General features: G+C 39.9%; 1 protein-coding gene across 1 annotated transcript in view; it reads left to right on the plus strand.

The window, feature by feature from the left end:
• Window positions 1-21,446, plus strand: part of TRUB1 (TruB pseudouridine synthase family member 1) — a gene marked incomplete at its 5' end in the record, with an annotated part of 28,236 nt that extends 6,790 nt beyond the window's left edge. The window contains 5 exons of the mRNA XM_084265379.1: window positions 11,562-11,643; window positions 17,132-17,204; window positions 18,461-18,600; window positions 19,699-19,755; window positions 20,978-21,446. Coding sequence (XP_084121505.1) covers window positions 11,562-11,643; window positions 17,132-17,204; window positions 18,461-18,600; window positions 19,699-19,755; window positions 20,978-21,192 — 567 coding nt within the window. The 3' untranslated portion in view covers window positions 21,193-21,446. The remainder of the gene's footprint in view (window positions 1-11,561; window positions 11,644-17,131; window positions 17,205-18,460; window positions 18,601-19,698; window positions 19,756-20,977) is intronic.
• Between the last annotated feature and the right edge of the window lie 575 nt (window positions 21,447-22,021).

Here is a 22,021-nt window from a genome sequence, read left to right on the forward strand (position 1 = left end):
GAAGAGAGGATGTGCAAACTCCTTGTCAACGTCACTGTGAAGTCCTGTAGTAGGTAGGAGTGTTATTTAGCCAAATGTTGTGTCCAGGTAGTTCAGGTTATAGCTGCTTCTGAGGGTCAAGAGTAAGCAACACAGAGCAGAAATGGGCAGTGGGGGCAGTCTTGTAAATTCCACCCCAGATACATCCATCATCTCTCATCTGCTCTAATCTTGGTGTGTTTTATCTTGGCTGTGGGCAGTTGATTCAGTGAGGCAAGCAGAGCGACTTTGTTACAGCAGATCTCCTCTTTCACTGCAACTGTTTGTGTTTTCTGATGTGACCCAGAGCATGAGGTAGCTAATATCCATGCCAGGTGACACAGCAGTCCTGAGCCTTCATTTGGAAGGATGTCCCACAGAGACCTGCCGACTCTTTTTTTTTAATCACACTAATAATAAGGGCTCTTAGTGTAGTGAGACATCTGATACAGATTGACTGTCCAATTAGGTTTGTGTGTCCTTTTCCATCCCGTGCCATGCAATAGGAGTTTATACTTGTAACTTACTATTGTGGATGCTGAACTGTTTGTTGAAATGTGATGGTTTTCTTTTGTTCCTTTTATTGCTATAAAGATTCAGATGAACTGTCTGAGCCTCTCTGGTTAGGATTTACTGCTTGGTTATAGGAATGCATCTTACAAAGAAATAGTTCAGTCTATGACTGTTGGCAGCAGAGCTATGCTGAGTGGCCAAAACTTATGTTACTGCAGTAAACTCCATATGGTGGCACTGCCAGAGATTGGACTATTTCTGCTTCTTTCCCAAACGTTGTGTGAAACTTTCCTGACTCTGTGTGGCAGCTCTAAACATTATCACTTGATTTGCAACTCATACGCATGATACAAAGAGTGTTACTCTTTCAGTGTGAATCTGGTTCTCCATTGGTTTGACCTCCTTATGAATTAACTCAAAACAAATAGAAATGTGCAGTCAAGGGCAATACCTACTTAGCGTTCCAGATTTCTCAATGAATTCTTAATATTTATCCAGAAATAAAAATATGTGCAAGCTGGGTTAGGTTTGTTTGTTTGCTTTATTTTGTTTCAGATATTCCAACTGAGGGGAAGAAGCCTCTTGGATCTGGAATTTAAATATCAAGCATTTAATACCATTTCCATAGGAGACTCACTTTTCCTTCTTGTGCTTGGGGGCATGGTTTTGATTTTGCTTGGACTTTTAGCATTACATTATTTTCAGATAACTTATATTTGCAAAATAAAGATAGTAGAATGAGGAAATATTTCCTGCTTCATCAGTAAAATGAACATGATTGAGGTGGACCAATTTTTATAATAGTAAGTTATTTTTGAAGGGCTAAGTCTTCTGGGTGACTAGTCTGTCTCAAACACAGTGTAGAAGTTATTTTGGGTGGGGCGAGAAACACATTAGAAAATGCTAGCTAGCCTCACAGTTTCCAAAGCAGTAATCCTGTTTTAAAACCTCTCATCTACCAGAATGTGCTGTTGCATAGAAGCAAATAGGGAAATGATCAGGGACTCATCAGAGAAGAAAAAAGGGAAAAGGAATAAGCAGTGAAATTCTTCAGTATTCAAATACTTTCCATTGGGAGGAGATGTCTTCCAACACATACAGCCTTTATTTTTAGGTGAGATGAAACAGGATGATTGAGATTTTCATACTTCAGTTGTGTGCTTAATTTGTGTATTTTTCAGTGAGATAATATCTGGGTTCACCCTAAGAGAATTTGAGTCATAGTAGTGTGAAAGAAGCCAGAACTTGGCCATCCATCTGAACTGTGCTTGAAGTCACTGCCTCTTGATGAGCAAAAAGCATGGACATACTGTTTTGACCTGAGGATGCAGCTTCTTGTCCTGGTCCATATATAATCTGAAACCTCAAGCACCCCTGCTGCCATGAGGGGAGTTGCCTGACTACTTTGTGTTGGTTGCTCAGGCTTGTGCAAGGACTAGTTAAAATAGAAAAACTAATCTCAAAAGTTGTGGCTTCGCCAGAGTGAAACACTATCCAAAAAACCCCAAAGCTATACCAAACAAACCCCACTGAATAAAGTAAAGCCCAAATCCAAGTGATTGCAACTACTGGAAAGGAAAAAGATTGTGGGTGGAATGAAGATGTATCAGTGACCTGGTATATGACAACTTCACTGTATTATAATTGGAGAAATTTGAGTCCTTAATGAATCCTGGATGGAAAACGAGTGCTAGTTCAGTGACCAGGTCTCTCAAAACTTGTCATTCTCACTTGTATCCTGTGAGAGAGGGCTTGGCCTGGGCAGGAGGTGGTTCAAATCACGTAAGAGAATTTCAGAGACACATGTAAGTTACTTCTTGCAGTGTGGTTCTGGGATTAGAGTTTGTACATTGCAGAATTGTTTCTCTAGGGGGTTGGCACCAGATGCTGTGGAACAGTGTCCATGAAGAAGGCTGATTCTTATCCTCCTGTGATTATCTTACTGTCCTAAAAATTAGGCTTTAATTTGTATCCCTTAACTTCTCAAACATGAAGGTTGCTAATTTTCTCCCCGAATTCATGTTTTTTGAATTAAGTCCTGAGCTTCCATCTTTTGGCAACGAGTTCAATGAATTAATAATGCATTAAAAAGCACATCTAGTAGTTCTATAAGGAGTGGAACTAATGAAGCCTTTTCTTGCGACTTCGTTTGTTTACAGCTCGTTAGACACCAAAGCCCCATGTGGACTCTTTGGTATCCACTAATACAGTGGGGCTCCGTCTAGAGCCTTTTTCTTATTGGAAGCTGTAATAGATTTATTTTCTCTATCTGTGTTTTCAGGAGGCTTGTAAGAACTCGGCATCTCTGAGACCTCTGTTCTTCTGCCAACAGTTGTGTGTTTTCACATTAACATGCACACCATGATGGTGTAAGTGGTATTTCTTTGGAAATCCTAATTTTCATTTTAAAAGCCTCCCTCTGGTGTGGAGTTTTTTGTTTGTTTTAGTTTTTCTGGTTTATTGGGGGTTTTTTTAAATGCATTTAAAAAGCAGTTTGTGCTCCAGTTCATGTATTTGAGTTATGAGTGCAGGAGAACTGTTGACTTTCCTCTTGAAGAATCTTCTTGGTGGTGTGTGCTCTTACTTTCAATCTTAAAAAAACCTTTACGGTATCACTAGCTGAGCTCTTTGCTTCATCTTGCTTTCTTCTGGAGCTGGTAAAACCAATGCTAGTTATTCATACAGTGCATAGTGTTGTATTCTGTTTTCTTTTTCATGTTCTGATCATTTCAGTGTTCTTCTGGAAGGAGATTAGATTTGTGTGTAGTGGTAATAATTTTATTAGACGAGTTGGTGTAGTACAGAAAACTAGGCATTTGGATATGCACATCCTTTCCCAGGTCTAAAATAGAAGCCATGGATTTTAAAAACATACGAGATTTGTTTAGAGTTTAGTGAAGTAGGTACCTTTTAAACAGTTTCTGAAAGAAAAAATAGTTAGTGTTTGTGAGTGTGGTATACCAGCAATTCTGGGAATTTAGGCACTTGGCATGTAAGACCCCAAGGCTGTTCCACACAGACAGGCTACATTTTGTGAGCTGCTTTAATAAAATAGAGTAAGAAAACAATTTGTCCTATGTGAGGTAGCAAGGTTTTGTTCACAACTCATCAGCCAAGCTTCTAGTCACAAGGTGAGAGGGGCTGTTACTGCTTGCTTGATGATTCTGAAGATCCCATCTTGCTTGTGTTCATCTGTGGTTTTAGTTGGTCTTTTCTTCCAAACTGTATTATCATCATATCCAGCTGTCTCTGTCTGTCTTGAAGGAATCCAAGTGAAGTGGTTTGTTTGCTCCTTGGCTCTTTCCCTAGAAAATTTTTCACCTGCAACACCTTCTCATTTTTCACTCTGTGGTTCATGCCCTTTTACATTCTCACACCTCTTTTTTTATGGTATCCCATCCACACCAACCAAGGGTCTGACTGAGTTTCTCTTTGTATTGAGATGGGAGAGGTAACAGAAAAAGAGTGCAGTATGTGACCTGCTCACTTAAGCAATATGGATTGTACCTACACAAAATGTCATTACTTTGCCTCTGTTCAAGCCCAAAGAAATTATTGTTTTCTTACAAGGGGAAAGAGATGATAGGGTTATCTCCTAGGGAAAAGAGAGACCTTGGTAAATTATACATTGTGGCATGTGAAGGGGTTAGTGTGAGGTAATGTTATAGTGTGTCATAAATCCAATATCTCTATTGAGTCTGTGGTTTTTTTTTTTTAACCCAGTGGAGTTATGAATTTTAGTTCCCAGGCTTGTTTTGAAAGGTGTTTTATAGGTTTCCCTTGAGGTACAGGACTGGCAGATCGGAGATGGAGTGATTGTTTTATGAGAGATGTTAACCCAGGGGCAGATGGATAGGTTTCAGCTCTTGTAGACTGGGTAGGTGAATCCTTCCTGACATGCAGTGGGTGCTTAATTTCACCCGTTGAGTTACCGTTTTGTACGTTAGATGAAGTACATGACACGTCTGAAATAAAGGCATAGGACAGAGAATTCCTGACATTTGGTACATGGTATTTGTTACAGCATTGTGCAAACATTCAAGGAAGTGTTCGTTGGATGTTTGCACAATGCAGTGCTAAGATGTGTCTATTAATAAAACTTGTCCTACTTATGTCTGTAGTCTGTAACTGCTATATCCAAGTGCCTCTATAATAGTTTGCTTTTTTCCAAAAGCCACTACTGACACCTGAGAGAGTTTTTGCAGAACCAGAACTTTCCATATTAATTCCACAACCTCTTCCCAGAGCAGAGGAAGAGTTCCACTCTTTGCAGAGGAGGGTGGTTCGGAGACTTATCCTTGTTCATGCAAACTTAACATTGGTTTCTATCCCGAGTGTAGTATTTTACATTCTGACAATAATTTTCTTGAATGCCTCAAGATAGTAACTAGAGAACAATGTCAGTTTATGAAAGTATGGTTGTCTTCCTTGTTTTGTCATAAAGAAAATGCTTATATAAAGGGAAGGCTGGGAAAATGCATGTATGATGTTGGTTTTTATGTATTATGAGAATGTGTAGAAGGCTTTTTCAGAACTCAGTGGTGTTTGTACAAAACAAGATGCACTGAGAGAATGTTAAGCCTGCACAGTAGAGCATGTAGGAGTCACAAATGGCTAAGTTGTTAGCTGGAAAAAATGGTCTTAAATGTGCCCCTTTACATGCTACACACTGTTGACATCTTTCATTATCTTCTACTTGAAAAAGGTATGATACATTATTTTTCACCTGGTTTTTGGGGGTTTTTTTGATAACAAATCATAAGAAAAGGCTGGTTTGAATATCTGCTCTTTCCTGCCTTGCTTGGTATCCTCAAAACAAAGTTGTAGAAGAAGCTGTTAAATAGTACAGATACACACTTTCCTGCAGTGGTACCGTTAGTAAGCTGGCTTAACATGCTGTGTGTTGCTCGATTCTCTTTTATGCTCACCCCAGAGGCCTAATCTATTAATAGCTCAGCTTCATGCTCTATTAATATTCACACTTTAAAAAAAGGTGTTGAAAATCTTGAGGAGACTGCACCTATTGTGCTGCAGAAACTCTTTCCTCCAAAAATGCAGAATTTTTTAAGGGAATGCTCTAGTGTGATATTTTTTTCTCCTCTTCAATTCATGAGGTCAGTTCCTTTGTCCTTCCTTTTGACCTTTCTGTAATTGTGTATCTCTCTGTGCTACATGTACACTTCTTGCTTGCATTCATTAAAAAAAAAACCAGACTACAACATGGCAAGGCTTTTTTATATTTCTTAATAAAATCACAGGGGAAGAAAAGATGTTAACAGGTTTAAACTAACCATTCTGCATTGTTTTCTGTAGTGTTCCTTTCTCATGATCTGAAGGAGCTCTTAGCACTGCCTTTTAGAATTGACTGCATCTTAATCTTAGCAGTGCCTTTGAATAAGGGCTTTCATGCATTCATTTTATATATGAATTTGTATGTACCTATAAAGGCTTACACCTCTGGAGGGTTTGTCTTTTATTTCTAGGCAGAGAATTAGGAATTTCCTTAAAACTGTGTCTGAGAAGCTGAAGGTCATTTTGGGTTTTCTACAATCTGTAGTGTAGCTGCTGGACGACGGGATGACTAAATAGGTAAAAAACAGGTAGTGAAGCTGAAGATGACAATTAAGAGCCAGCCTGAGTCATTTTGGTGTGACAGGTTTCCACAGAAAGTGAGTGTTGAAAGGTTTGAATAAAGAGCCTATGGGTTACAAACCAGAAATCTTGCACGTTAGCCTGCATCCCCTCTTGGGTGTTGTGAGCTGTATTGGGTTAATCAGCCACATGTGGCCATGGTGCTGTTATTCCTGTTGGGATTGTTCCCCCTCCTGGTCCATTCCTTGCCCTCCCTCTAACCCCCAAATTTAAACTTGATAGAGTTTTTAGCTACCACCTTAAATCTTCTTTGAACTCCAGGTAAAGTCTTCCATGGCTTCCCCTCTTACAGGTGGTTCTAGTCCTTCACATTGAAACTCTAGTCACCCCATATGTTTGAACTTTTTTAATAAGCTGACATAAGAGGTCAGAAAATCCTGTTAGTCCAAGAGTAAAGATCAGATAGTTCTTCAGCAATGACAGTACAATTACAGCATCTAGCAGTAAATAAAATTTAGTGCAGGCTTAGCACAAAGTCAGCTTTTTCTTTTAGGAGAAAAAATGACTGGTAGAGAAGAGAAGTTGTAATGTTTGTGTACATTGAAAGGACATGTTTGGTGTTTGATAATTTTGAATTTGCTCTGTCGTAAAATATGGAGCTCCTCCCTCATCCTGCAGTCTTTATTTTGCCTCTGTGCAACCTGCTTTTAAGAGATTAGGGCTCTGTGTTTTTAATATATTGGAATCTGCTTAGTGAGAGTGCTTTGTTTTGGAAAATAATTGAAACTATGGCAACCCATGATGTTTTTTTCCACCTTATTCGTCTACCTTGTGTACTCCTCTGTTTTGGTGGATGATTAGCATACTAGAAACCACTGGTAGCTGCTGATGTACAAAGAGCAAATACAAGTTATGTAAATATTAAATCCAGAGCACCTTAGTTGTGCTTTAGAAATCATTGCACACAAACTGAGTGTCGCTGTAAAGCTGAGAGTTTAAGGCCGCTTTGCTGTCCCATTGGCTGATGTCTATAAAAATGGGAGCGCTCGCACCAAGCCCGCAGGCTGAACGGGTTGGGCCCAGGAGCACCAATTCTGATCAGCGCCTGCCCGCTGTGTGCTCACTCTGATTTCCTTCAGGTTCTCCACAGAGCTTGGTTTGGCTTTTTTTTTTTTTGTTGTTGTTTGTTTTGTTTTACGTTCCCTCAGACTTGTCAGCCGCACTCAGACATCAGTTTACATAAATTGACTTTCTGTTGCTGTTGAATATGGCTTCTCTTCCCCAGCTCTCAGTTTCTTGCAAAGGGGGACTGTAGCCTTTATTTATTTATTTTCCTTTTACACTTCTCTGTTCAGTTGCTGCTGTGATTAGAAAATGGGTCATCCTTGGATGAACTCTTATGAACTGCCTCTTCCAGAGAGCTTGCTTGCCTGGGAAATTCTTGCGGTGGGAGCCATCTTAAAATCTTCCTGACAGCTACTACTGACCTTATTTCATAATTACTTGTGTTTCTGTCTAGCTCTTCCAAAGTGTTGCTTCTCCATGATTGAAAAAGCTTTTAAAAAGTGTTATGATTTAAGATTTCAAGTCTCTGGCTTCTTTCCAAATAAAGCTTTGATACATTAACAGTTAAAACTGAGAAGCTCGGTTCCATGGTCTGTCTGGCATTTGCACTGATAAGTGGGGCAGACATGCCTGGCAGTCAGCCCAGGGGATTCAGCCTCCAGCAGCCCCCCTGGTTGGGTTGTGCAGCTAATACTATGCTGGCTGTACAGCCGCTCTAATGGGAGGGCATTCTTCTTCCTTCTCCTCTTCTTCCTCCTTTCACAGTTAAATAGGTGTACTGATAAAGTCTTGGCTTTTTCTCTCTCTCTTTTCATGGATATACATTCCCTTTCCCTGTTATTATAAGGATTTCTCTGAAATTGGATGTGAAATGAAGAAGTCAGATGATAGCTATTCTCATACTAAAATGATATGGTTAACATCATATGGTTTATTGTTAGTGAGAATTTTGACTGTGCCCTGTGGTTGTGACTCCCAAACCAAAATTCCTCCTCCCAAGATCAGTCAGACTCATTAGAGGGTTTGTAATTTGTTTCTTAGGGGTTCCTGCCATCCTGTTCTTTCTACAGTCCTTACTTTTGTGGCATGTTTCTTTCCACTCATGGGTATGGTAGTAAATGTATGGCTGCTGGGGCACTTCCCTGTCTCTCTGGTCTTGTTGAGGTCACATCTACCCCATCTCCCAGTCTGACAGAGTTTTGGCGTTATGTCATTGCTGGCAGAGTGCAGTGGTTTGCCACTGTAAAGCATCTTCTAAAGGCTCTCTTCTCACTGGTGTGAATGAAAGAGTTGGTTCTACTTGAGGGCTTCTGATCACTTTGCTGCCTTTTGTTTCGGTTGCCATAATGTTAAGAAAACGTTTTTGGAGATGGCTGAGACATGTAGCCATACCCTCATGTAGGGTACTTTTGGGAAGGTCTGTATGTCCTCAGGGCTGTTGTACAGTTGTCAGGCTCTGCTATGGGACCATGCAGACCACCATTAAAAGTCAGCCTTAATGCACAGTACTGCAGTGATTGCTAGTTGTGACTGGGAATGTTTGATCTTTGCTTTTATGTGCTATGCTTGTGTGCTGCGGAATCCCATAAGGAAGCTGAGGTGCTGTGTTTAATCGTTAAATGGTTTGGGTCCTGGTCTCTTGAGATGAGCAGGGGGCAAGGGCATAGGGGCTATCGATTGCCAGAGTGTTCTCTGATGAGCTGCCAATACAGGGACATTTCCTGTCACGGTCTGCACTTGCTAGGCTTTTCCACTGCCTTCAACACCTACTACCTTGCTTTTTTTATTTCAGGTTGAGTGGGTTGAAGGCAGCGTGGTTGTGAGCAGTTGCTGTCTCTGTTCCTGCAGTGATTTGTAATTTAAGAGTACAGGAAGAATGCCCCTAGATGTATTTTATAAAACTGGAAGAAATAAATGATTGCCAACACGGGTGAGAAAAGGTCACTGAAGACTTATTAAATGACTCAGAATCCACTGGGCGCTTCTGAGGGCAGTGTGAGTTAGAGTCTAAAGAGAGTTAATGCAGAATTTTGACACAAAATAAGAGGAACAATAGATTAAGGCTGGACTTTGATGTTATCTTCGACAAGCTCCAGGTCCTGCACACTAACAAAGGGGAAGTAAATCCTATTAAGTGGCTAGTAAGAATTATGATATATAATTGTACATACCCAACAGCACTCCAGAGACGGATCATAAACCAACTGTAATTCTTAATTTCCTGACCTGTTATAGCCGCCTTTGTGGATTATTGCATTGCTGGCTTGAGTCTTTTGTGACTCTTTAAAGGCTCCTGTAAGGAATGAGGATCTGTGACTAATTTTTAAGGACACTCCTGTTATAAATTGGATAGCTTTTTGCCCTTTTTGCAGAAATTAAAGGGGAAATCAAGTGTCCAGATTTGGATTGTATTGTTCATACTATCTCTCTGTCACTGGCAGGTCAAATGTAACATGCTCTTGTAACAGGCAGCTTAAAGCAAGATAGCCAAAACTAGAATTAAGAGGAAGAATGTCATTCAAACTGAAGTAATATCAATGCTTTAACTTTGAAGCATCCAAAGATGGTGTTTGAGGTCTCAGTTTAAGTGACCTGCTAAGATCATCATGCTAGAATTATGAAGATCTGCTCACATGTTGTTATTAACTTCTAGAGTAGTTGCTGAATAGCGTCTTTTTCTAGCTATGCTAGATAATTAAATGTCTTGGAAAGCAGTGATTTTATGGTCCTCAAAGAAGATAATATACTTTAAAGTTTATTTAAATATTTGTTGTGGAGCAGCCTTCAACCATGCTTCCTTTCATTTTTTTATATCATTCAAAAATTAAGTAAACTTCAAGAATTTGATTTTTAAAATGCCTAATTTTGTAGAGTTGTCAGAAGATTCAGACACCTGCAGTATTTAGAAGAAGGTAGCCTTAATGTGGTAAGCAAGGAATACAGTTATTTTTATATTAAAGTCTGCACTCCACTGCCTTTTGTCTGACTATTCCTGCTGCTTCCATTTTGTGGCAGTTGCTTGAATAAATAAATTCAAGCAGCAGGTTGTCACAGAGAACAAAACCAAGGCATGTCTTAGTAGTCCCATTTTGTAGGTGTGATTTATATGCCTACACTATTATTACTTGAGCTTGTTTGTACTTCAGAAGTACATGAAAAAGGATGCATTGCATCAAAGAATAAGATGTTAGTGCTTATGCCTGTTTGGATGTGTTCCAAATTTGGTCAGCCAGCTTCTAGAAGAAGATACATCTTTTTACAACTTGGTTCAAATCTGTATTGACTCAGTTGGGAGAAAGTTCATTGAGACCTCACCGGTATTTAGTTGTGTGGAACACCTTGATTTCTTTTTCTCCCAGACTATGTAAATGCTTTAATTTGAATGCTTCTGGACTTGATATGGGGCTGAGGAAAATGGAATGGGATAAGCAGGACGTCAAACCACAGTTTTTAATACCTGAAAGTATCTCCAGACGTGACCCAAACTCATGTTAGAGTGAGTTTTCATGTGTTGGCAGACCTGTGAAAAACCGTGGGGCAGCTGCTTCATGGGAAGGCTTCTGTCAGCTTCAGCAAATTCTTCTGTGTGCCCACAGCCTGCTAGTATTTAGGCTGAAAATGTGGAGAAGGACAGCAGATGTAATACAGTAAGGTCAAGAGCTATTTTGCCCTGGAAACAGGTTAATTCACTATTGCAAACTGCAAACACATACACTGAGGAATTCTTTAGAGGAGCACTGTGTAAGGAAAAACTCTGCAACAGAAATATTTGGATAACCCATGATGTATAGAGATGTCACTCAGTGCCCTCACACTCCTCCTGCTGCTTGCAAGGTCCTTACCAGATGCCACAGGTTCCAAACTCTAGCTTTAGGCTATTACATATCACTCCATTTCATGGCAGAAGTGTTGTGATGCTTTGCCTTGTAAGTGGGTGTTTTGCTTTCAGAAGTAAAGGTCTTTGTGCCTTTTTTTTTTTTTTAAACTGAAGGAACAGAAACTGTGTGTGAAAGGTACTCTATGTGCCTTGCTTCAACAGTGACATACAACACCCCACAGAGACTTTGATTTTACCACCCTATTATTTTCTGTGTGGTATTGATGTATTTATAGTAAAAATTAGATTCCACGTTGCTTCTTCCTGGGATTTCTAAACCAAGTCATAGACACATGTAATGCAGGATTTAATATTTGTTTAGTTCTGTGTCTTTTCATCTTTACTTTTGCTCACTGGAAGCTGCTGAATTGACTGTTCAGATAGTGTTCATCCTATTTTGATTTTAAGTACTTGTACTTGCAGTCTTTAAAAACAAAACAAACAAAAAGTCCCAACCTTGAAGACCTGATTTGCTAATCTCTATCTTTTCTTCCAGAAATATACTGCTATTGGAGTGCTGGGCAAAGCTACTGATACATTAGATGCTACAGGAAAAGTAACTGAAGAAAAACCTTATGGTAAGCATAAGTGTATCTATATACATGATGTAATATGAAGTCATAAATGGTCTCTCTAATAAAAAAGTGGAAGAGATGTTTGGGACTCTCTGAATTAAATTTAAATGTGAAATCAAACTAAGATTATTTTATCTTCAACTTCAGTGCTCATATAATTCAGGCCAGCTTCATGCAATTACATCCAGTGCAAGTGTTCATTTCTGTTGGAAAAAACCAAACCAGGCATTAGATTAGAAGGGAGAAAATAGAATTGGACAGGACTGTGTCATTTAAAATCTTTGACAGGCTGACAAATGATGTGCTGTGTCCTGTAAAATCTTCCTCTTTCAGTGTATAGTCCCATGAGTGCTCTTCTAAAAACACCCTTCAAGGCCAGTGGAAAAATAAAGTATTTAGATCTTCCCTGTAGGACCCCCCTTAACTACAGACTGCTCACCATAAAATGAGGCATAAACCACTTTCTACATATGTTCACATATACCCAGTCTTGCTCTTGCTTATATTCTGTGTCCTAGCAACTTTAATAAATGAACTTTTCTGACCCACAGACCACAGTGCAAGAGTTTAAGGCTCCAGAGGTAATCCTGACTGTGGCTTTGTTGGAGTGGATATTCCACAATACCCAAGGTATTGTAGAAAGCAGGGATTTATCGAATAGATTTGCTGTTAGTTCTTTCACTACCTGGGGAAAAAAAGAAAAGTAAAAAAAGAACACAATAGGTAACTGCTTGCTTAACATCTCTTACAGGTCCCACTCTTTTTGTGGCACCTGGTAATAGGTACATGAAGAAAATTATCTTTTTTCTTTTAATAGTATGATGAAAAAGGTAGCCAGGGTTCCAGTCTTCACCCCCAATTTCCTTTCTCTTGCAGTTTTTATTTTTGCATGTGGCAAGTGTTTCTTCTCCACCTTAACTTGATGGTTGATTCTAAATAGTATTATTTACCTCTCAGAAAGTGAAATGTTGTGGTTCTGCTGTGCTGAGTAGTATTCGTTGTATGTACTCTCTCAAATATAAACTGTGAAATATTTCAAGCAACTCCTGTGGTCAATTAATTCAAGAATTTTTGAGAAAAGATCTGTTTCTTGAAACACTAGTTTTGCTTTTTTTAATTCTGTATTGTTTACTGCAGACAGAATTTAAAGTGTTGTTTTCAAATGTGTTTCTTTCACTGGCAGCTCTTCTTATAGTAGTTGCCACCTGTGCACCACCTCCTCTGTTATGGTGGCTTAGCTTTCTGTTAGACTGTGTGCTTTTTCATTAAAAATACACACTTTTTTCAGTTGCTTATTTTTTTACACTGAGATCAGGTGCATGATCCAGTTCATCTTGCAGTCTCAATGCCAGTTTTGGCGTTGCTGGGGCTGTGCAGTTTTGGGTTCTGGGCAGAACTTCCTCTTGCTGAAGCTGATGCCTTGAAAGAAGTCTCACTTGCTTTCCATGTTAGTGGAAATCAGTCAAATTTGAATTCTTCAGAAAGAAGAATGAGAGAGCATGCACACTCCTTTTTCTCCATGCTGCCTGTGTATTTTCTATTTCCTTCCTTCTCTTCTAATAAAGCAGGTATGTTTTCCAGTGTCTTCTGAAAAGCAGCTTGGTTTTCTGCAGGATTCTCTGAGTTGGCCCACCATTGCTAATCCCCAAACCTAACTAGTACTTCAAGAACAGACAAATTGGATATTTGAGCTAAATTTCAGCTTTCCTTTGATACCTACAAGGATCCTGGGAGAAGTAGAGCATCTGCTAGGGAATGTAAATCCTGCAGAGCCAGCAATATTCAGGATTGGGCCATAGTGCACTTAGGGCACTAAAACAGCTTGCAAGATATATAAAATGCTTCTTGAATGACTCCACTGGACCACAAGAGCAAAGTGCCTGCAGAAAGTTGCCTGCTATATTAACTATAAGAAAATGTTACATTTTAGTGCTGAGAGTGTCCCTAGACAGCAGTTTAGAAAGCAAATTGTTCTGTATTACGGTTAGTCCCAGTGAAAGGACATACTGAAGAGAGCTCCTTGGGTTTAACCCCTCCTGAACTTCTCAGAGATTTTTGTTTCTTGTCAGACAATGAATTTGCATTTCCACATGTAATTATGTTAGGGTTTCATACTGCTCCCAGGCTATCAGGTGCTGACTTTGGAAGCAGTGGTGTTTAGAGTTCCTCTCATGCTTTCTTGAGAACATTAATGTTTGTCAACCTTTTTTTTTTTAATATTTGTAACTATTCATGGGAATATGCAGTCAGCCCACTTCCTCCCAGCAGCTACAGACTATATCCAGACATGGAGAACAAACAAAATTCACAAGCATTCCCTGCTGATTCTACTGAAATACGTGTTTAATAGAGCTACCTGAATAATTTGAAAAAAGCAGCCCTTTCAGCATGCTCCTTGCTTGTTTGCAAATAATTTATGCTGGGCCAGATTGAGTCGAGGTCATCTCCCATAGTTCTGTTGGACTGTCTTGGGTAATTCTCATGTTTTAGTGTAGTTAACAAGCTCAGGACAGTATTGCCCTTCAGTGAGGGCTTCTTGAACTTGTGGCACAATTGCTGTCTCTTGGTTTCATAATTTTAATTAGTTTGCTTTGTAATTGTACCAGAAAAATCTGTCAGCTATCACCAGTGTTCAGAAGCCCAACTGTTCCTTAAAAATCTTCTTATTGGAAGTCAATAGAGTAATTTTCAGTGTCTTTAGGAGCATTGGAGAACTGAAGTTGTGGGAGCTTTGCAATGCTGATAGAATCAAAAGAAATAGTCAGCTGTAAGACACGTAGCCTGTACACAGATCATGTAGCTCCTTTCTTGACCTAAGGGCTTAGGAATACACTTAAAAACCAGTGTTGATTGTATTCTGAACGGTGTACTCACAGAGCAAGTATAATCATTTTGTTCTGAGCTAAAGGCTGTCATTATTTCTGGGGACTGGATGCAATTACCCATGGGCCAAACCTTGATAATCCTTGCTGAAATTGCTGCGAAGCAGGTGGCAGCCCCCACACCCCTCCCTGGAAGGACTCAGGGATAACAGCTTCTAGCAAAAACTGGTGGTCCGTGATATAACAGATGAGGGTATTGGTATTTGTGATGAGGATGTTGGGAGGAATAGGTTACCTCTTGGAAGCAAAGGCAGTGACAGATGTGTCCTGCAGAAATGTCTCTCAACCCTGTACTCTGAGGGGAGAAGCCTGTATTAAATGGGAAAAGTTTTGGAATGTTGACACTAATTAGCCTTTACGGGTGTGTTCTTGTGTTGTGCTTGATGGAGGGCTGAGCCCAAAGGCTGTCCTGACCTTGCTGACTAGATAAGCTGTTTACCTAGCTGTTTACAAGCCCACAGCCAGATGGGGAAAATGAGGAGCTGAGGGCATGAAGGGAACCAGTTCTAGGCAACAAGACTGCATCCCCCAAACCTGTGCTGGGGGAGTAATGGCTGTGGGAGCCGAAGGGCAGTGGAGGAGCTGTTTCCCTGTGTGGGCTGTGTGCCCTGCAGAGCCACGAGTCCAGACTGATGCCTGGGACAAATGCACAGTTTGGACATAGTGGAACTGTTTGTTTGGGACAGGACTAATACAGTGCATTCTTTATGACTGACAGCTGGATGAAAGTTCCACCAGCTTGTGTATTGTTCTGAGAGAGGGCAAGGATCCAATACAGTCCATTAGCACAAAGGCAGTGCTTGCTGGGGAAATAAAAAAACACAAAAAAACCCCTAACACAACGCATGGTTTTAGGTTTTCAGAGTATCAGACTAGCCAGCTTGTGCCACGATGTATCACTGAAGACAAATATGACTTATTCTAGAGCTTAGCAAGCTCATCTGTAAATATTTACTGTGATAACACACCATACAACTTCGTTTGCTAATGGCTTAGTGCATCATGCCCCACGTGGGGAATTAGTTTTTTTTTTTGTTTTCCCTGAGATAGAGGTGGCCTGTAGCATGAGTGATTTCCTCAGAGGGTAGATGTAACCTCTCAGTCAGGGGAATATGGGATCAGAGCAGGAACTCAATTCCAGTGTCTCATTAAATGCCCTAAGCCACAAACTCAGCTTATGGTGTGAAATTTGAAAGATGACCCTGTGACACTTATGCTTAGATCTTAAATACTGAATTGTAGCCTGAAGCAACCTGGGGTTCACAGTAAGGCTGCCAGGATCACCAGCGTAGAGCTGGGTGATGCTAACTTTGCGCCATGTAGTTTTGTTGTGATATATTGCTAAACTAGATTAATACAAATAGCTGATCGAAATAACCATATCAAAAGCTCTTCAGAAAAAGATTCAGACTTCGTATGCAATTGATTTTGTTTTTCTATCCCATATTCTGATGTACATTCATCTCTCAGAATCCTTGACTTTCATGACTTGCAACCAGATGTTAGCGACACTTCCTGAGACAGCTGCAGAGGCCTAGGGACAGCATCTGCTCTTGAGGCTGCGAATTGTGCTTTGCAAAAATGAGGTACCACATTTCCATCTCCCAAAGCTGCTGTGGAAAGAAACCTCTTCTTTTTTTTACTTAAAAGAGTGAAGCACATCTGTTTTGTAAGGTTTGCAAGTAAAGATTGCTTCAGAACATAATGAAGGCTCAATAAATATCCGTGGTTGGTGTATATTACATGATGCTGTTGACTTAGCAGGGTGACACTAATTGAATGTAACTTACGAGAAACAGGACTAGTAAAGTCCTAGACAGCAGAAATACACTGAAGTGCGTTCTGATTTACAGATCTTATGTTAGTACTCCCTAAACAAATTAGGGATGTATGTCATCTCTGTTGAATAGTATTACAAAGGACCAATCTAATCAGCTACTTAGGTTATAGCCTTCTAATAGGAGTAGAGCAGATGCGTATGTGTACTCTTAAAAGAGAGTAGATTGCCTAAAGCAGCTGTCTTTCTTTTACAGGATTTCTTCAATAACATTTCCTTACTTTACATATAGCAATACCCTGGTGTGCATTTGCAGGTTAGTTGTTTGATACGGAAATATGATGTGTTGTTCTAGATGCAGTTGTATTCACTAATAAAAAAACCCCACAATACTTTCATTCTCTGATATGTGTTGTGTTTTCCATGTGCTGAGGTGCTCTGAAAGAGAAGTTCCCAAGGTTAGATGAAAATTGAAATTTTTTTCCCTTTAAAAATAGGGCAATTTTTGTACTTTTTGCATAGTTCCCAAGAAAAATAAATTTGCAGTCACAAGAGAGAGAAATTGCAAGTGGGAACTGTGTCTATTGGGATTTCCGCCCTTCTGAAAGCGTCCAGACTGTCTTAATCACCTTGGACAGTGTGTTCCACTCTTTTTGTGATAATTCACACTCCTACCTACATTCTGGTTTTTATCTCTTCTTTGATGTTTTTCACCCAGTGTAAATTCAGATGGGAGGGAAGTCGTCTTTGTATCTGTTTGTGGAACATGATTGATGCCATTAGTGCCACGTGAATAGTCAGTGCTAACAGACTTACTGTTTTCTTTTTGCAGACCAGATAACAAAAGGAGATCTTGAAAATGTGCTGTCAAAGTTCACAGGGGACATAATGCAGGTTCCTCCACTGTAAGTTCCACAATATTCAGATACTCTTGGCAATTGTGTTCAGCTGTTGAAAATTGCCAGCATAAGTCAGTTCTTTCTGACATAAAAAGGCAAAACAAAAATGTTGGCAAGAGGGTGAAGACAAGGCAGACTTCAGTTTAACATTTGCAGCTGCAGATCATGCCCGTTTGAACATGAAGTGCAAATGATCTTGATTTTTTTATGCAAATGTAAAGTAGTAAAGCAGTCTGAGCAGCTTTGAAGGCCTTGCTAGCTTCTATCCTGTCTTCCAATTAGAAAGCAGAGCTCTGAACCTTTAATTTTAGTTGTGGGATAAGGGATGGCTTACTGACATCTGTGTGGAAGTGCTTTAAATGGCTTCAAATTAGGTTTATGAAAACGAGTGTGAATGAGTGATTAGTGACTGAGCTTCTGTAGCTCTGCAAATTTCTTCTCGTCAGGTGAGCCGTAGTAGCTGGCATTGTGCAAGCAGCCAGCTTGTGACAGATGGCTTTTGTGGAGATTTAAGCTAACATGCTTTTCTTTGCCTTTGCAATGGGTAGTTACTGTGGTTCCAGTGTGGCCCCTGTAAGGTCAGTAATTCAGTACCACTTCACATGACCCGTTTCAGATGACCCTCTGCTAATTTCAGCAGGATCTTTTTGATTTTTCTCTGGGCATCTTTCTGTCAAGTTGGGGCTTTGGGTAAAGTTTTCTCTAATCAGTGAAATTACTTTTTATTCTTTTTTCCCCTCCACTGGTCCCCTAAACACCCTAGAACAAGGCTAAGGAACTTGGCAGCTGTTTTTTGGGGAAGATGGTGGTGTGACATAAGTAAGGGTGCAAAACAGAAGTACAGGAGTTGCCAGAGCAGCTCCTAGTGCTTAGCTCAGTGTAACACTGAAACAGAGTACACCCTGCAGGCTTCTGAGACATGGGATGTTAGAGGCAGCTGCAAGTGTTGTAGCCTTTATAGAAACCCTTTGTTTTCATAAACTACAAACTGAGCGATGAAACAATTTTAAATCTGTATGGCAAGAGATAAATACAAGATGGGCTCTTGTTTCCCAGTTTACATAGCTACTGGTGAACGAGATGATTCTGTGTCTAAGAGATTTCAGAAGCACTTAGTAGGTTGGGGTTTTTCGTGAGCACTTGGAGAGGATTAGAAGGGTAAAATGTATGCTACTCTAGTACAATATTAACAGGATCTGGAGGATGGGAAGCTTGTTCTCTTACAACCGTATGACACACATTTTCATGCTCTCTCTGATCAGCTATTCTGCTTTGAAGAAGGATGGAGAAAGGCTATCAACCCTGATGAAGAGAGGAGAAGCAGTCGAAGCAAAGCCTGCTCGGCCAGTGAGAGTGTACAGCCTCTCTCTCCAGCAGTTCCAGCCACCACTGTTCACACTGGGTAAAAGCCAAAGATTGCTACACAGAGTGACACCCCCAGCTTGTTAGTCCTTATTTACACTCAGAATGGGGATAAGATAGTGAAGTGGGTTTCATTTTCCTCAGCTACTTATTCTGGTGTGAGCCCATGTGCAGAGACTTTCACTCTGCAGTAAAAGCACCGTATTTTGGTTTTAAGTTAAGCTGATTATGTGTAATCTTTCTGTGAGGGAAAATTCTGAGAGGCTGGTCAGGGGATTATTTGCATCTGTCCATGATTTTGCAACCGGCAGCTCACTCCTCCTTTCTCAGGGCTGCTTGCTTCTTTTTGCCCATTCTTTTACCCAGATGCCCAGAGCTGCTGGCATTTCTCCCAGGGCACACAACAAGGACCAGTATTGGTTACTGGCAGGCCTCCTTCTTGGTTGAGGAGGCAGGATATTATACTTCCTTCTGTCAAACATGAAGGAACTTGGGTAGTACATTAAGAAGCACATTAATAAATAAACAAACCAAAAGACTTGTAAATGTTTGATGCTACTCTGAGGTCAAGATAATGTCTTCCATTGATCAGCTACCTACTTGACCCATAGTCCTGTGATGGACTAGATGTTTTCATATGATGAGCAAGTATGAGTGACAGAACTCAGGGCTCTGTTACTTTATGGTTGGGTGACTAGCAGCTGATCACTGACAGAGTAGAGAAAGCTAAAGGTGAATTCTAAAATTTTATTGGAGCTGCCTATGTGCAGTATCCCAAAAGCATTGGTAGTCAGTTTAGGCTGGACTTGAAATACCTCTTCATCATTAGGAATACGTAACAACCTTCTGGAATGTTTAAAATGAATAGGACTGAAGTGTTTGTTAACATACCACAGCTAGTACTTAATTTCTACTGAGTTACTTCAGTTGCCATTGTATTTGCTTTCCCTCCTGTCTGGCTTAGCAATCTCACCCGCACATATGTTACAGGATGAATAATTGATGTTGCATCCTATAAATATTTTATCACTGGGTTGTTTGCTTAGCACATTTTTACATTTATGTGGGGGCATGGTTTCTATGTAAAATAGATTTCACATCACACTGGCAATTTACCATGTCGCTCTTCACATTCCAGATGTTGAATGTGGTGGTGGCTTTTATGTCAGGAGTCTGGTCAGTGACATTGGCAAAGGTAGGCATGAGAAAAATCCCGTGACAGTTTAAGGAATGAATGTGTCTGTTTCTGGGAAAATTGTGTCATTTGGTATATCTCCAGTGACCAGACCTATATGTTATTTTGCAGTGTTGTAGTGCTGTCACTTGTTTTTATATACTAAGGTATTTCCTTGGGAGCATAGGAGAACGAAGGCAAAATAATTGCCAGAGGACCTTGGGGGCTGGGGAATAAAAATGGAGCAAGTAATAGCACTGAGCAAGGTAATACAAAGCAAGGTGGGGATTTTGTTTTTCCCCTCCTCCATATGTTAAAGCTAACTCAGATTAAGGGTGGGAAGAAGAAGAAAGATACTGTCTTTTAAAACGTTATTCATCACATTTTGAAAACAGATTGCACAGAACATTACCATGCACATAATAAACCCTATCTGCTGCAAAGACTTCTACGTTTGTGATGATTTTTCTAGTGTTTTCTTTCTCCTTTGCCTGAATTGTGAATGGTTTTGCTTTCCCACAGGGTTATTTGTCTTGTGCTCTATATCTATCAAACTGCATGATGGAGAACAGATAATCCATTTCAAATTCTTTTTTTAAACGATACATTTGCAGATCAAGAAAGCAAGTGATGTGGGATAACCTTATGAATTTCAATGTTGTTATTTATGCTTGGACAAGTCAAAGATTCTCTTTCTGTTACTGCCTTCAGAGTGTACTGCCTTATGTTTAGTCCTTCAATGGCAAACCAAGATACACAGTCTCTCCTCAGCTGGTTTCTTTTAAAAAATTTAAAATGCAGTAAAAATCTTCCTGCATCAGAAAGGATGGGAGAGAATATTTTAGTATACCTGTGTGCTTACGAGTCACCTCTCATGACAGTTGAGTTTTTAGCCCCTCATTAAGGCTGTGGAAAAATAGTACATGGTCTTCTAAGTCGTTTGTGAACACAGAATGTTCTGCTTATGTCTTGTGTCATTATTTCTTCTCTCTTTATTCTGATTTAAACTTGGAAATCCTTTTGACAACTTTCTGTCACGTTTTCAACTCTTTACTATTGAAATCAAAGGAATTCCTTGGCTCGGATTTAAGAAGATAGGAATGAGTGATAAATCTTCATGAACTTCCTTCTTAAAGCAGAACAATGTAGAAGGCTCCATGTCCAAATGCATTTTGTGTGAGTTGCAAATGGTTAAACTTTGACCACGTGTTTTCTCTAAATCCTCTTTTCTCCTTGACTGTAGAACTCTCTACCTGTGCCACCATGCAAGAGCTGACCCGAACCAAACACGGGCCGTTCACGCTGGAGGAACATGCCCTTTATGAAGACAAATGGACAATTGATGAAATTGCACGATCCTTAGAGCATTGCACATCTCTCCTCCCAGGAGAGCCATCTCATAAAAAATTGAAGACAGAGCATCCTGGCCAAACTGCTGTGAGCTGTGAAGATAAGTGATAAGTTTGGGTCAAGAAAAAAGACTGGATGATTGAGACATTTTAAGATTGGATTGGGATTGTCTTGCCTCCTGTGTGAATTTACAAGTCTGTACTGGGAGGGTGACAAACTGCAGTGCAAGAAAAATGGTTCTTTTGTTTTCTGGGGTTAAAACATGCACTGAAAATATCCAGTGCTTGCTGTTTCCTGATCTTTTTCTTTTTCTCCTTGCACACTGTAAATGGGTCTGCCACTGATGTCTATTTGTCATAAACTTTTAAAGAACTTTTAGGGTACAATATGGCTGTTGTTGCCAGTTCCTCAATAAAAAAATTATAAACATTAAGATTTGATAAATGTCCTTCAAAAAGATCTTTTTTTTTTTTTTTTTCCCCCTCTGTAGCTGGTAATCAAACCCTGAAATACCATGGTGACAAGACTGGCATAGCTTGAAGGATACAAGAATGTGGTGTGGCAATTCTCTTTCTTAAAATCCATTTCAGGATATGTCTGTTTTACTGCAGTTTTTCCTACAGATTGTTCTTTCAGTCAGAATTTACCCAGAATCCATTAAATGTAGATGCTAATATTTTATGTTAAGTCTGAAATGGCAGTGCAAGGGAGTAGTTTTCAGTATAAACAATCCCAGAAGCTAACTGTGTGATTACAAATGCCCTGACAAATGCAGTCGTCATTACAGTTGTGCACTGGTACATTCTGGTACAATCTCCCAGTTGGTGACCGTTATAATTTAAAGCATAATTAACTCTTATGCCCTTTGTAGGACTTAGGGAATTTACTTTTACCATCTGTGTATTGCCTGAGCTGTCTTGCGTTGATTGAGTAGAAG

This window comes from Gallinula chloropus, assembly GCF_964237585.1.
Source record: "Gallinula chloropus genome assembly, chromosome: 5".
In the NCBI taxonomy this organism is placed as follows: domain Eukaryota; kingdom Metazoa; phylum Chordata; class Aves; order Gruiformes; family Rallidae; genus Gallinula; species Gallinula chloropus.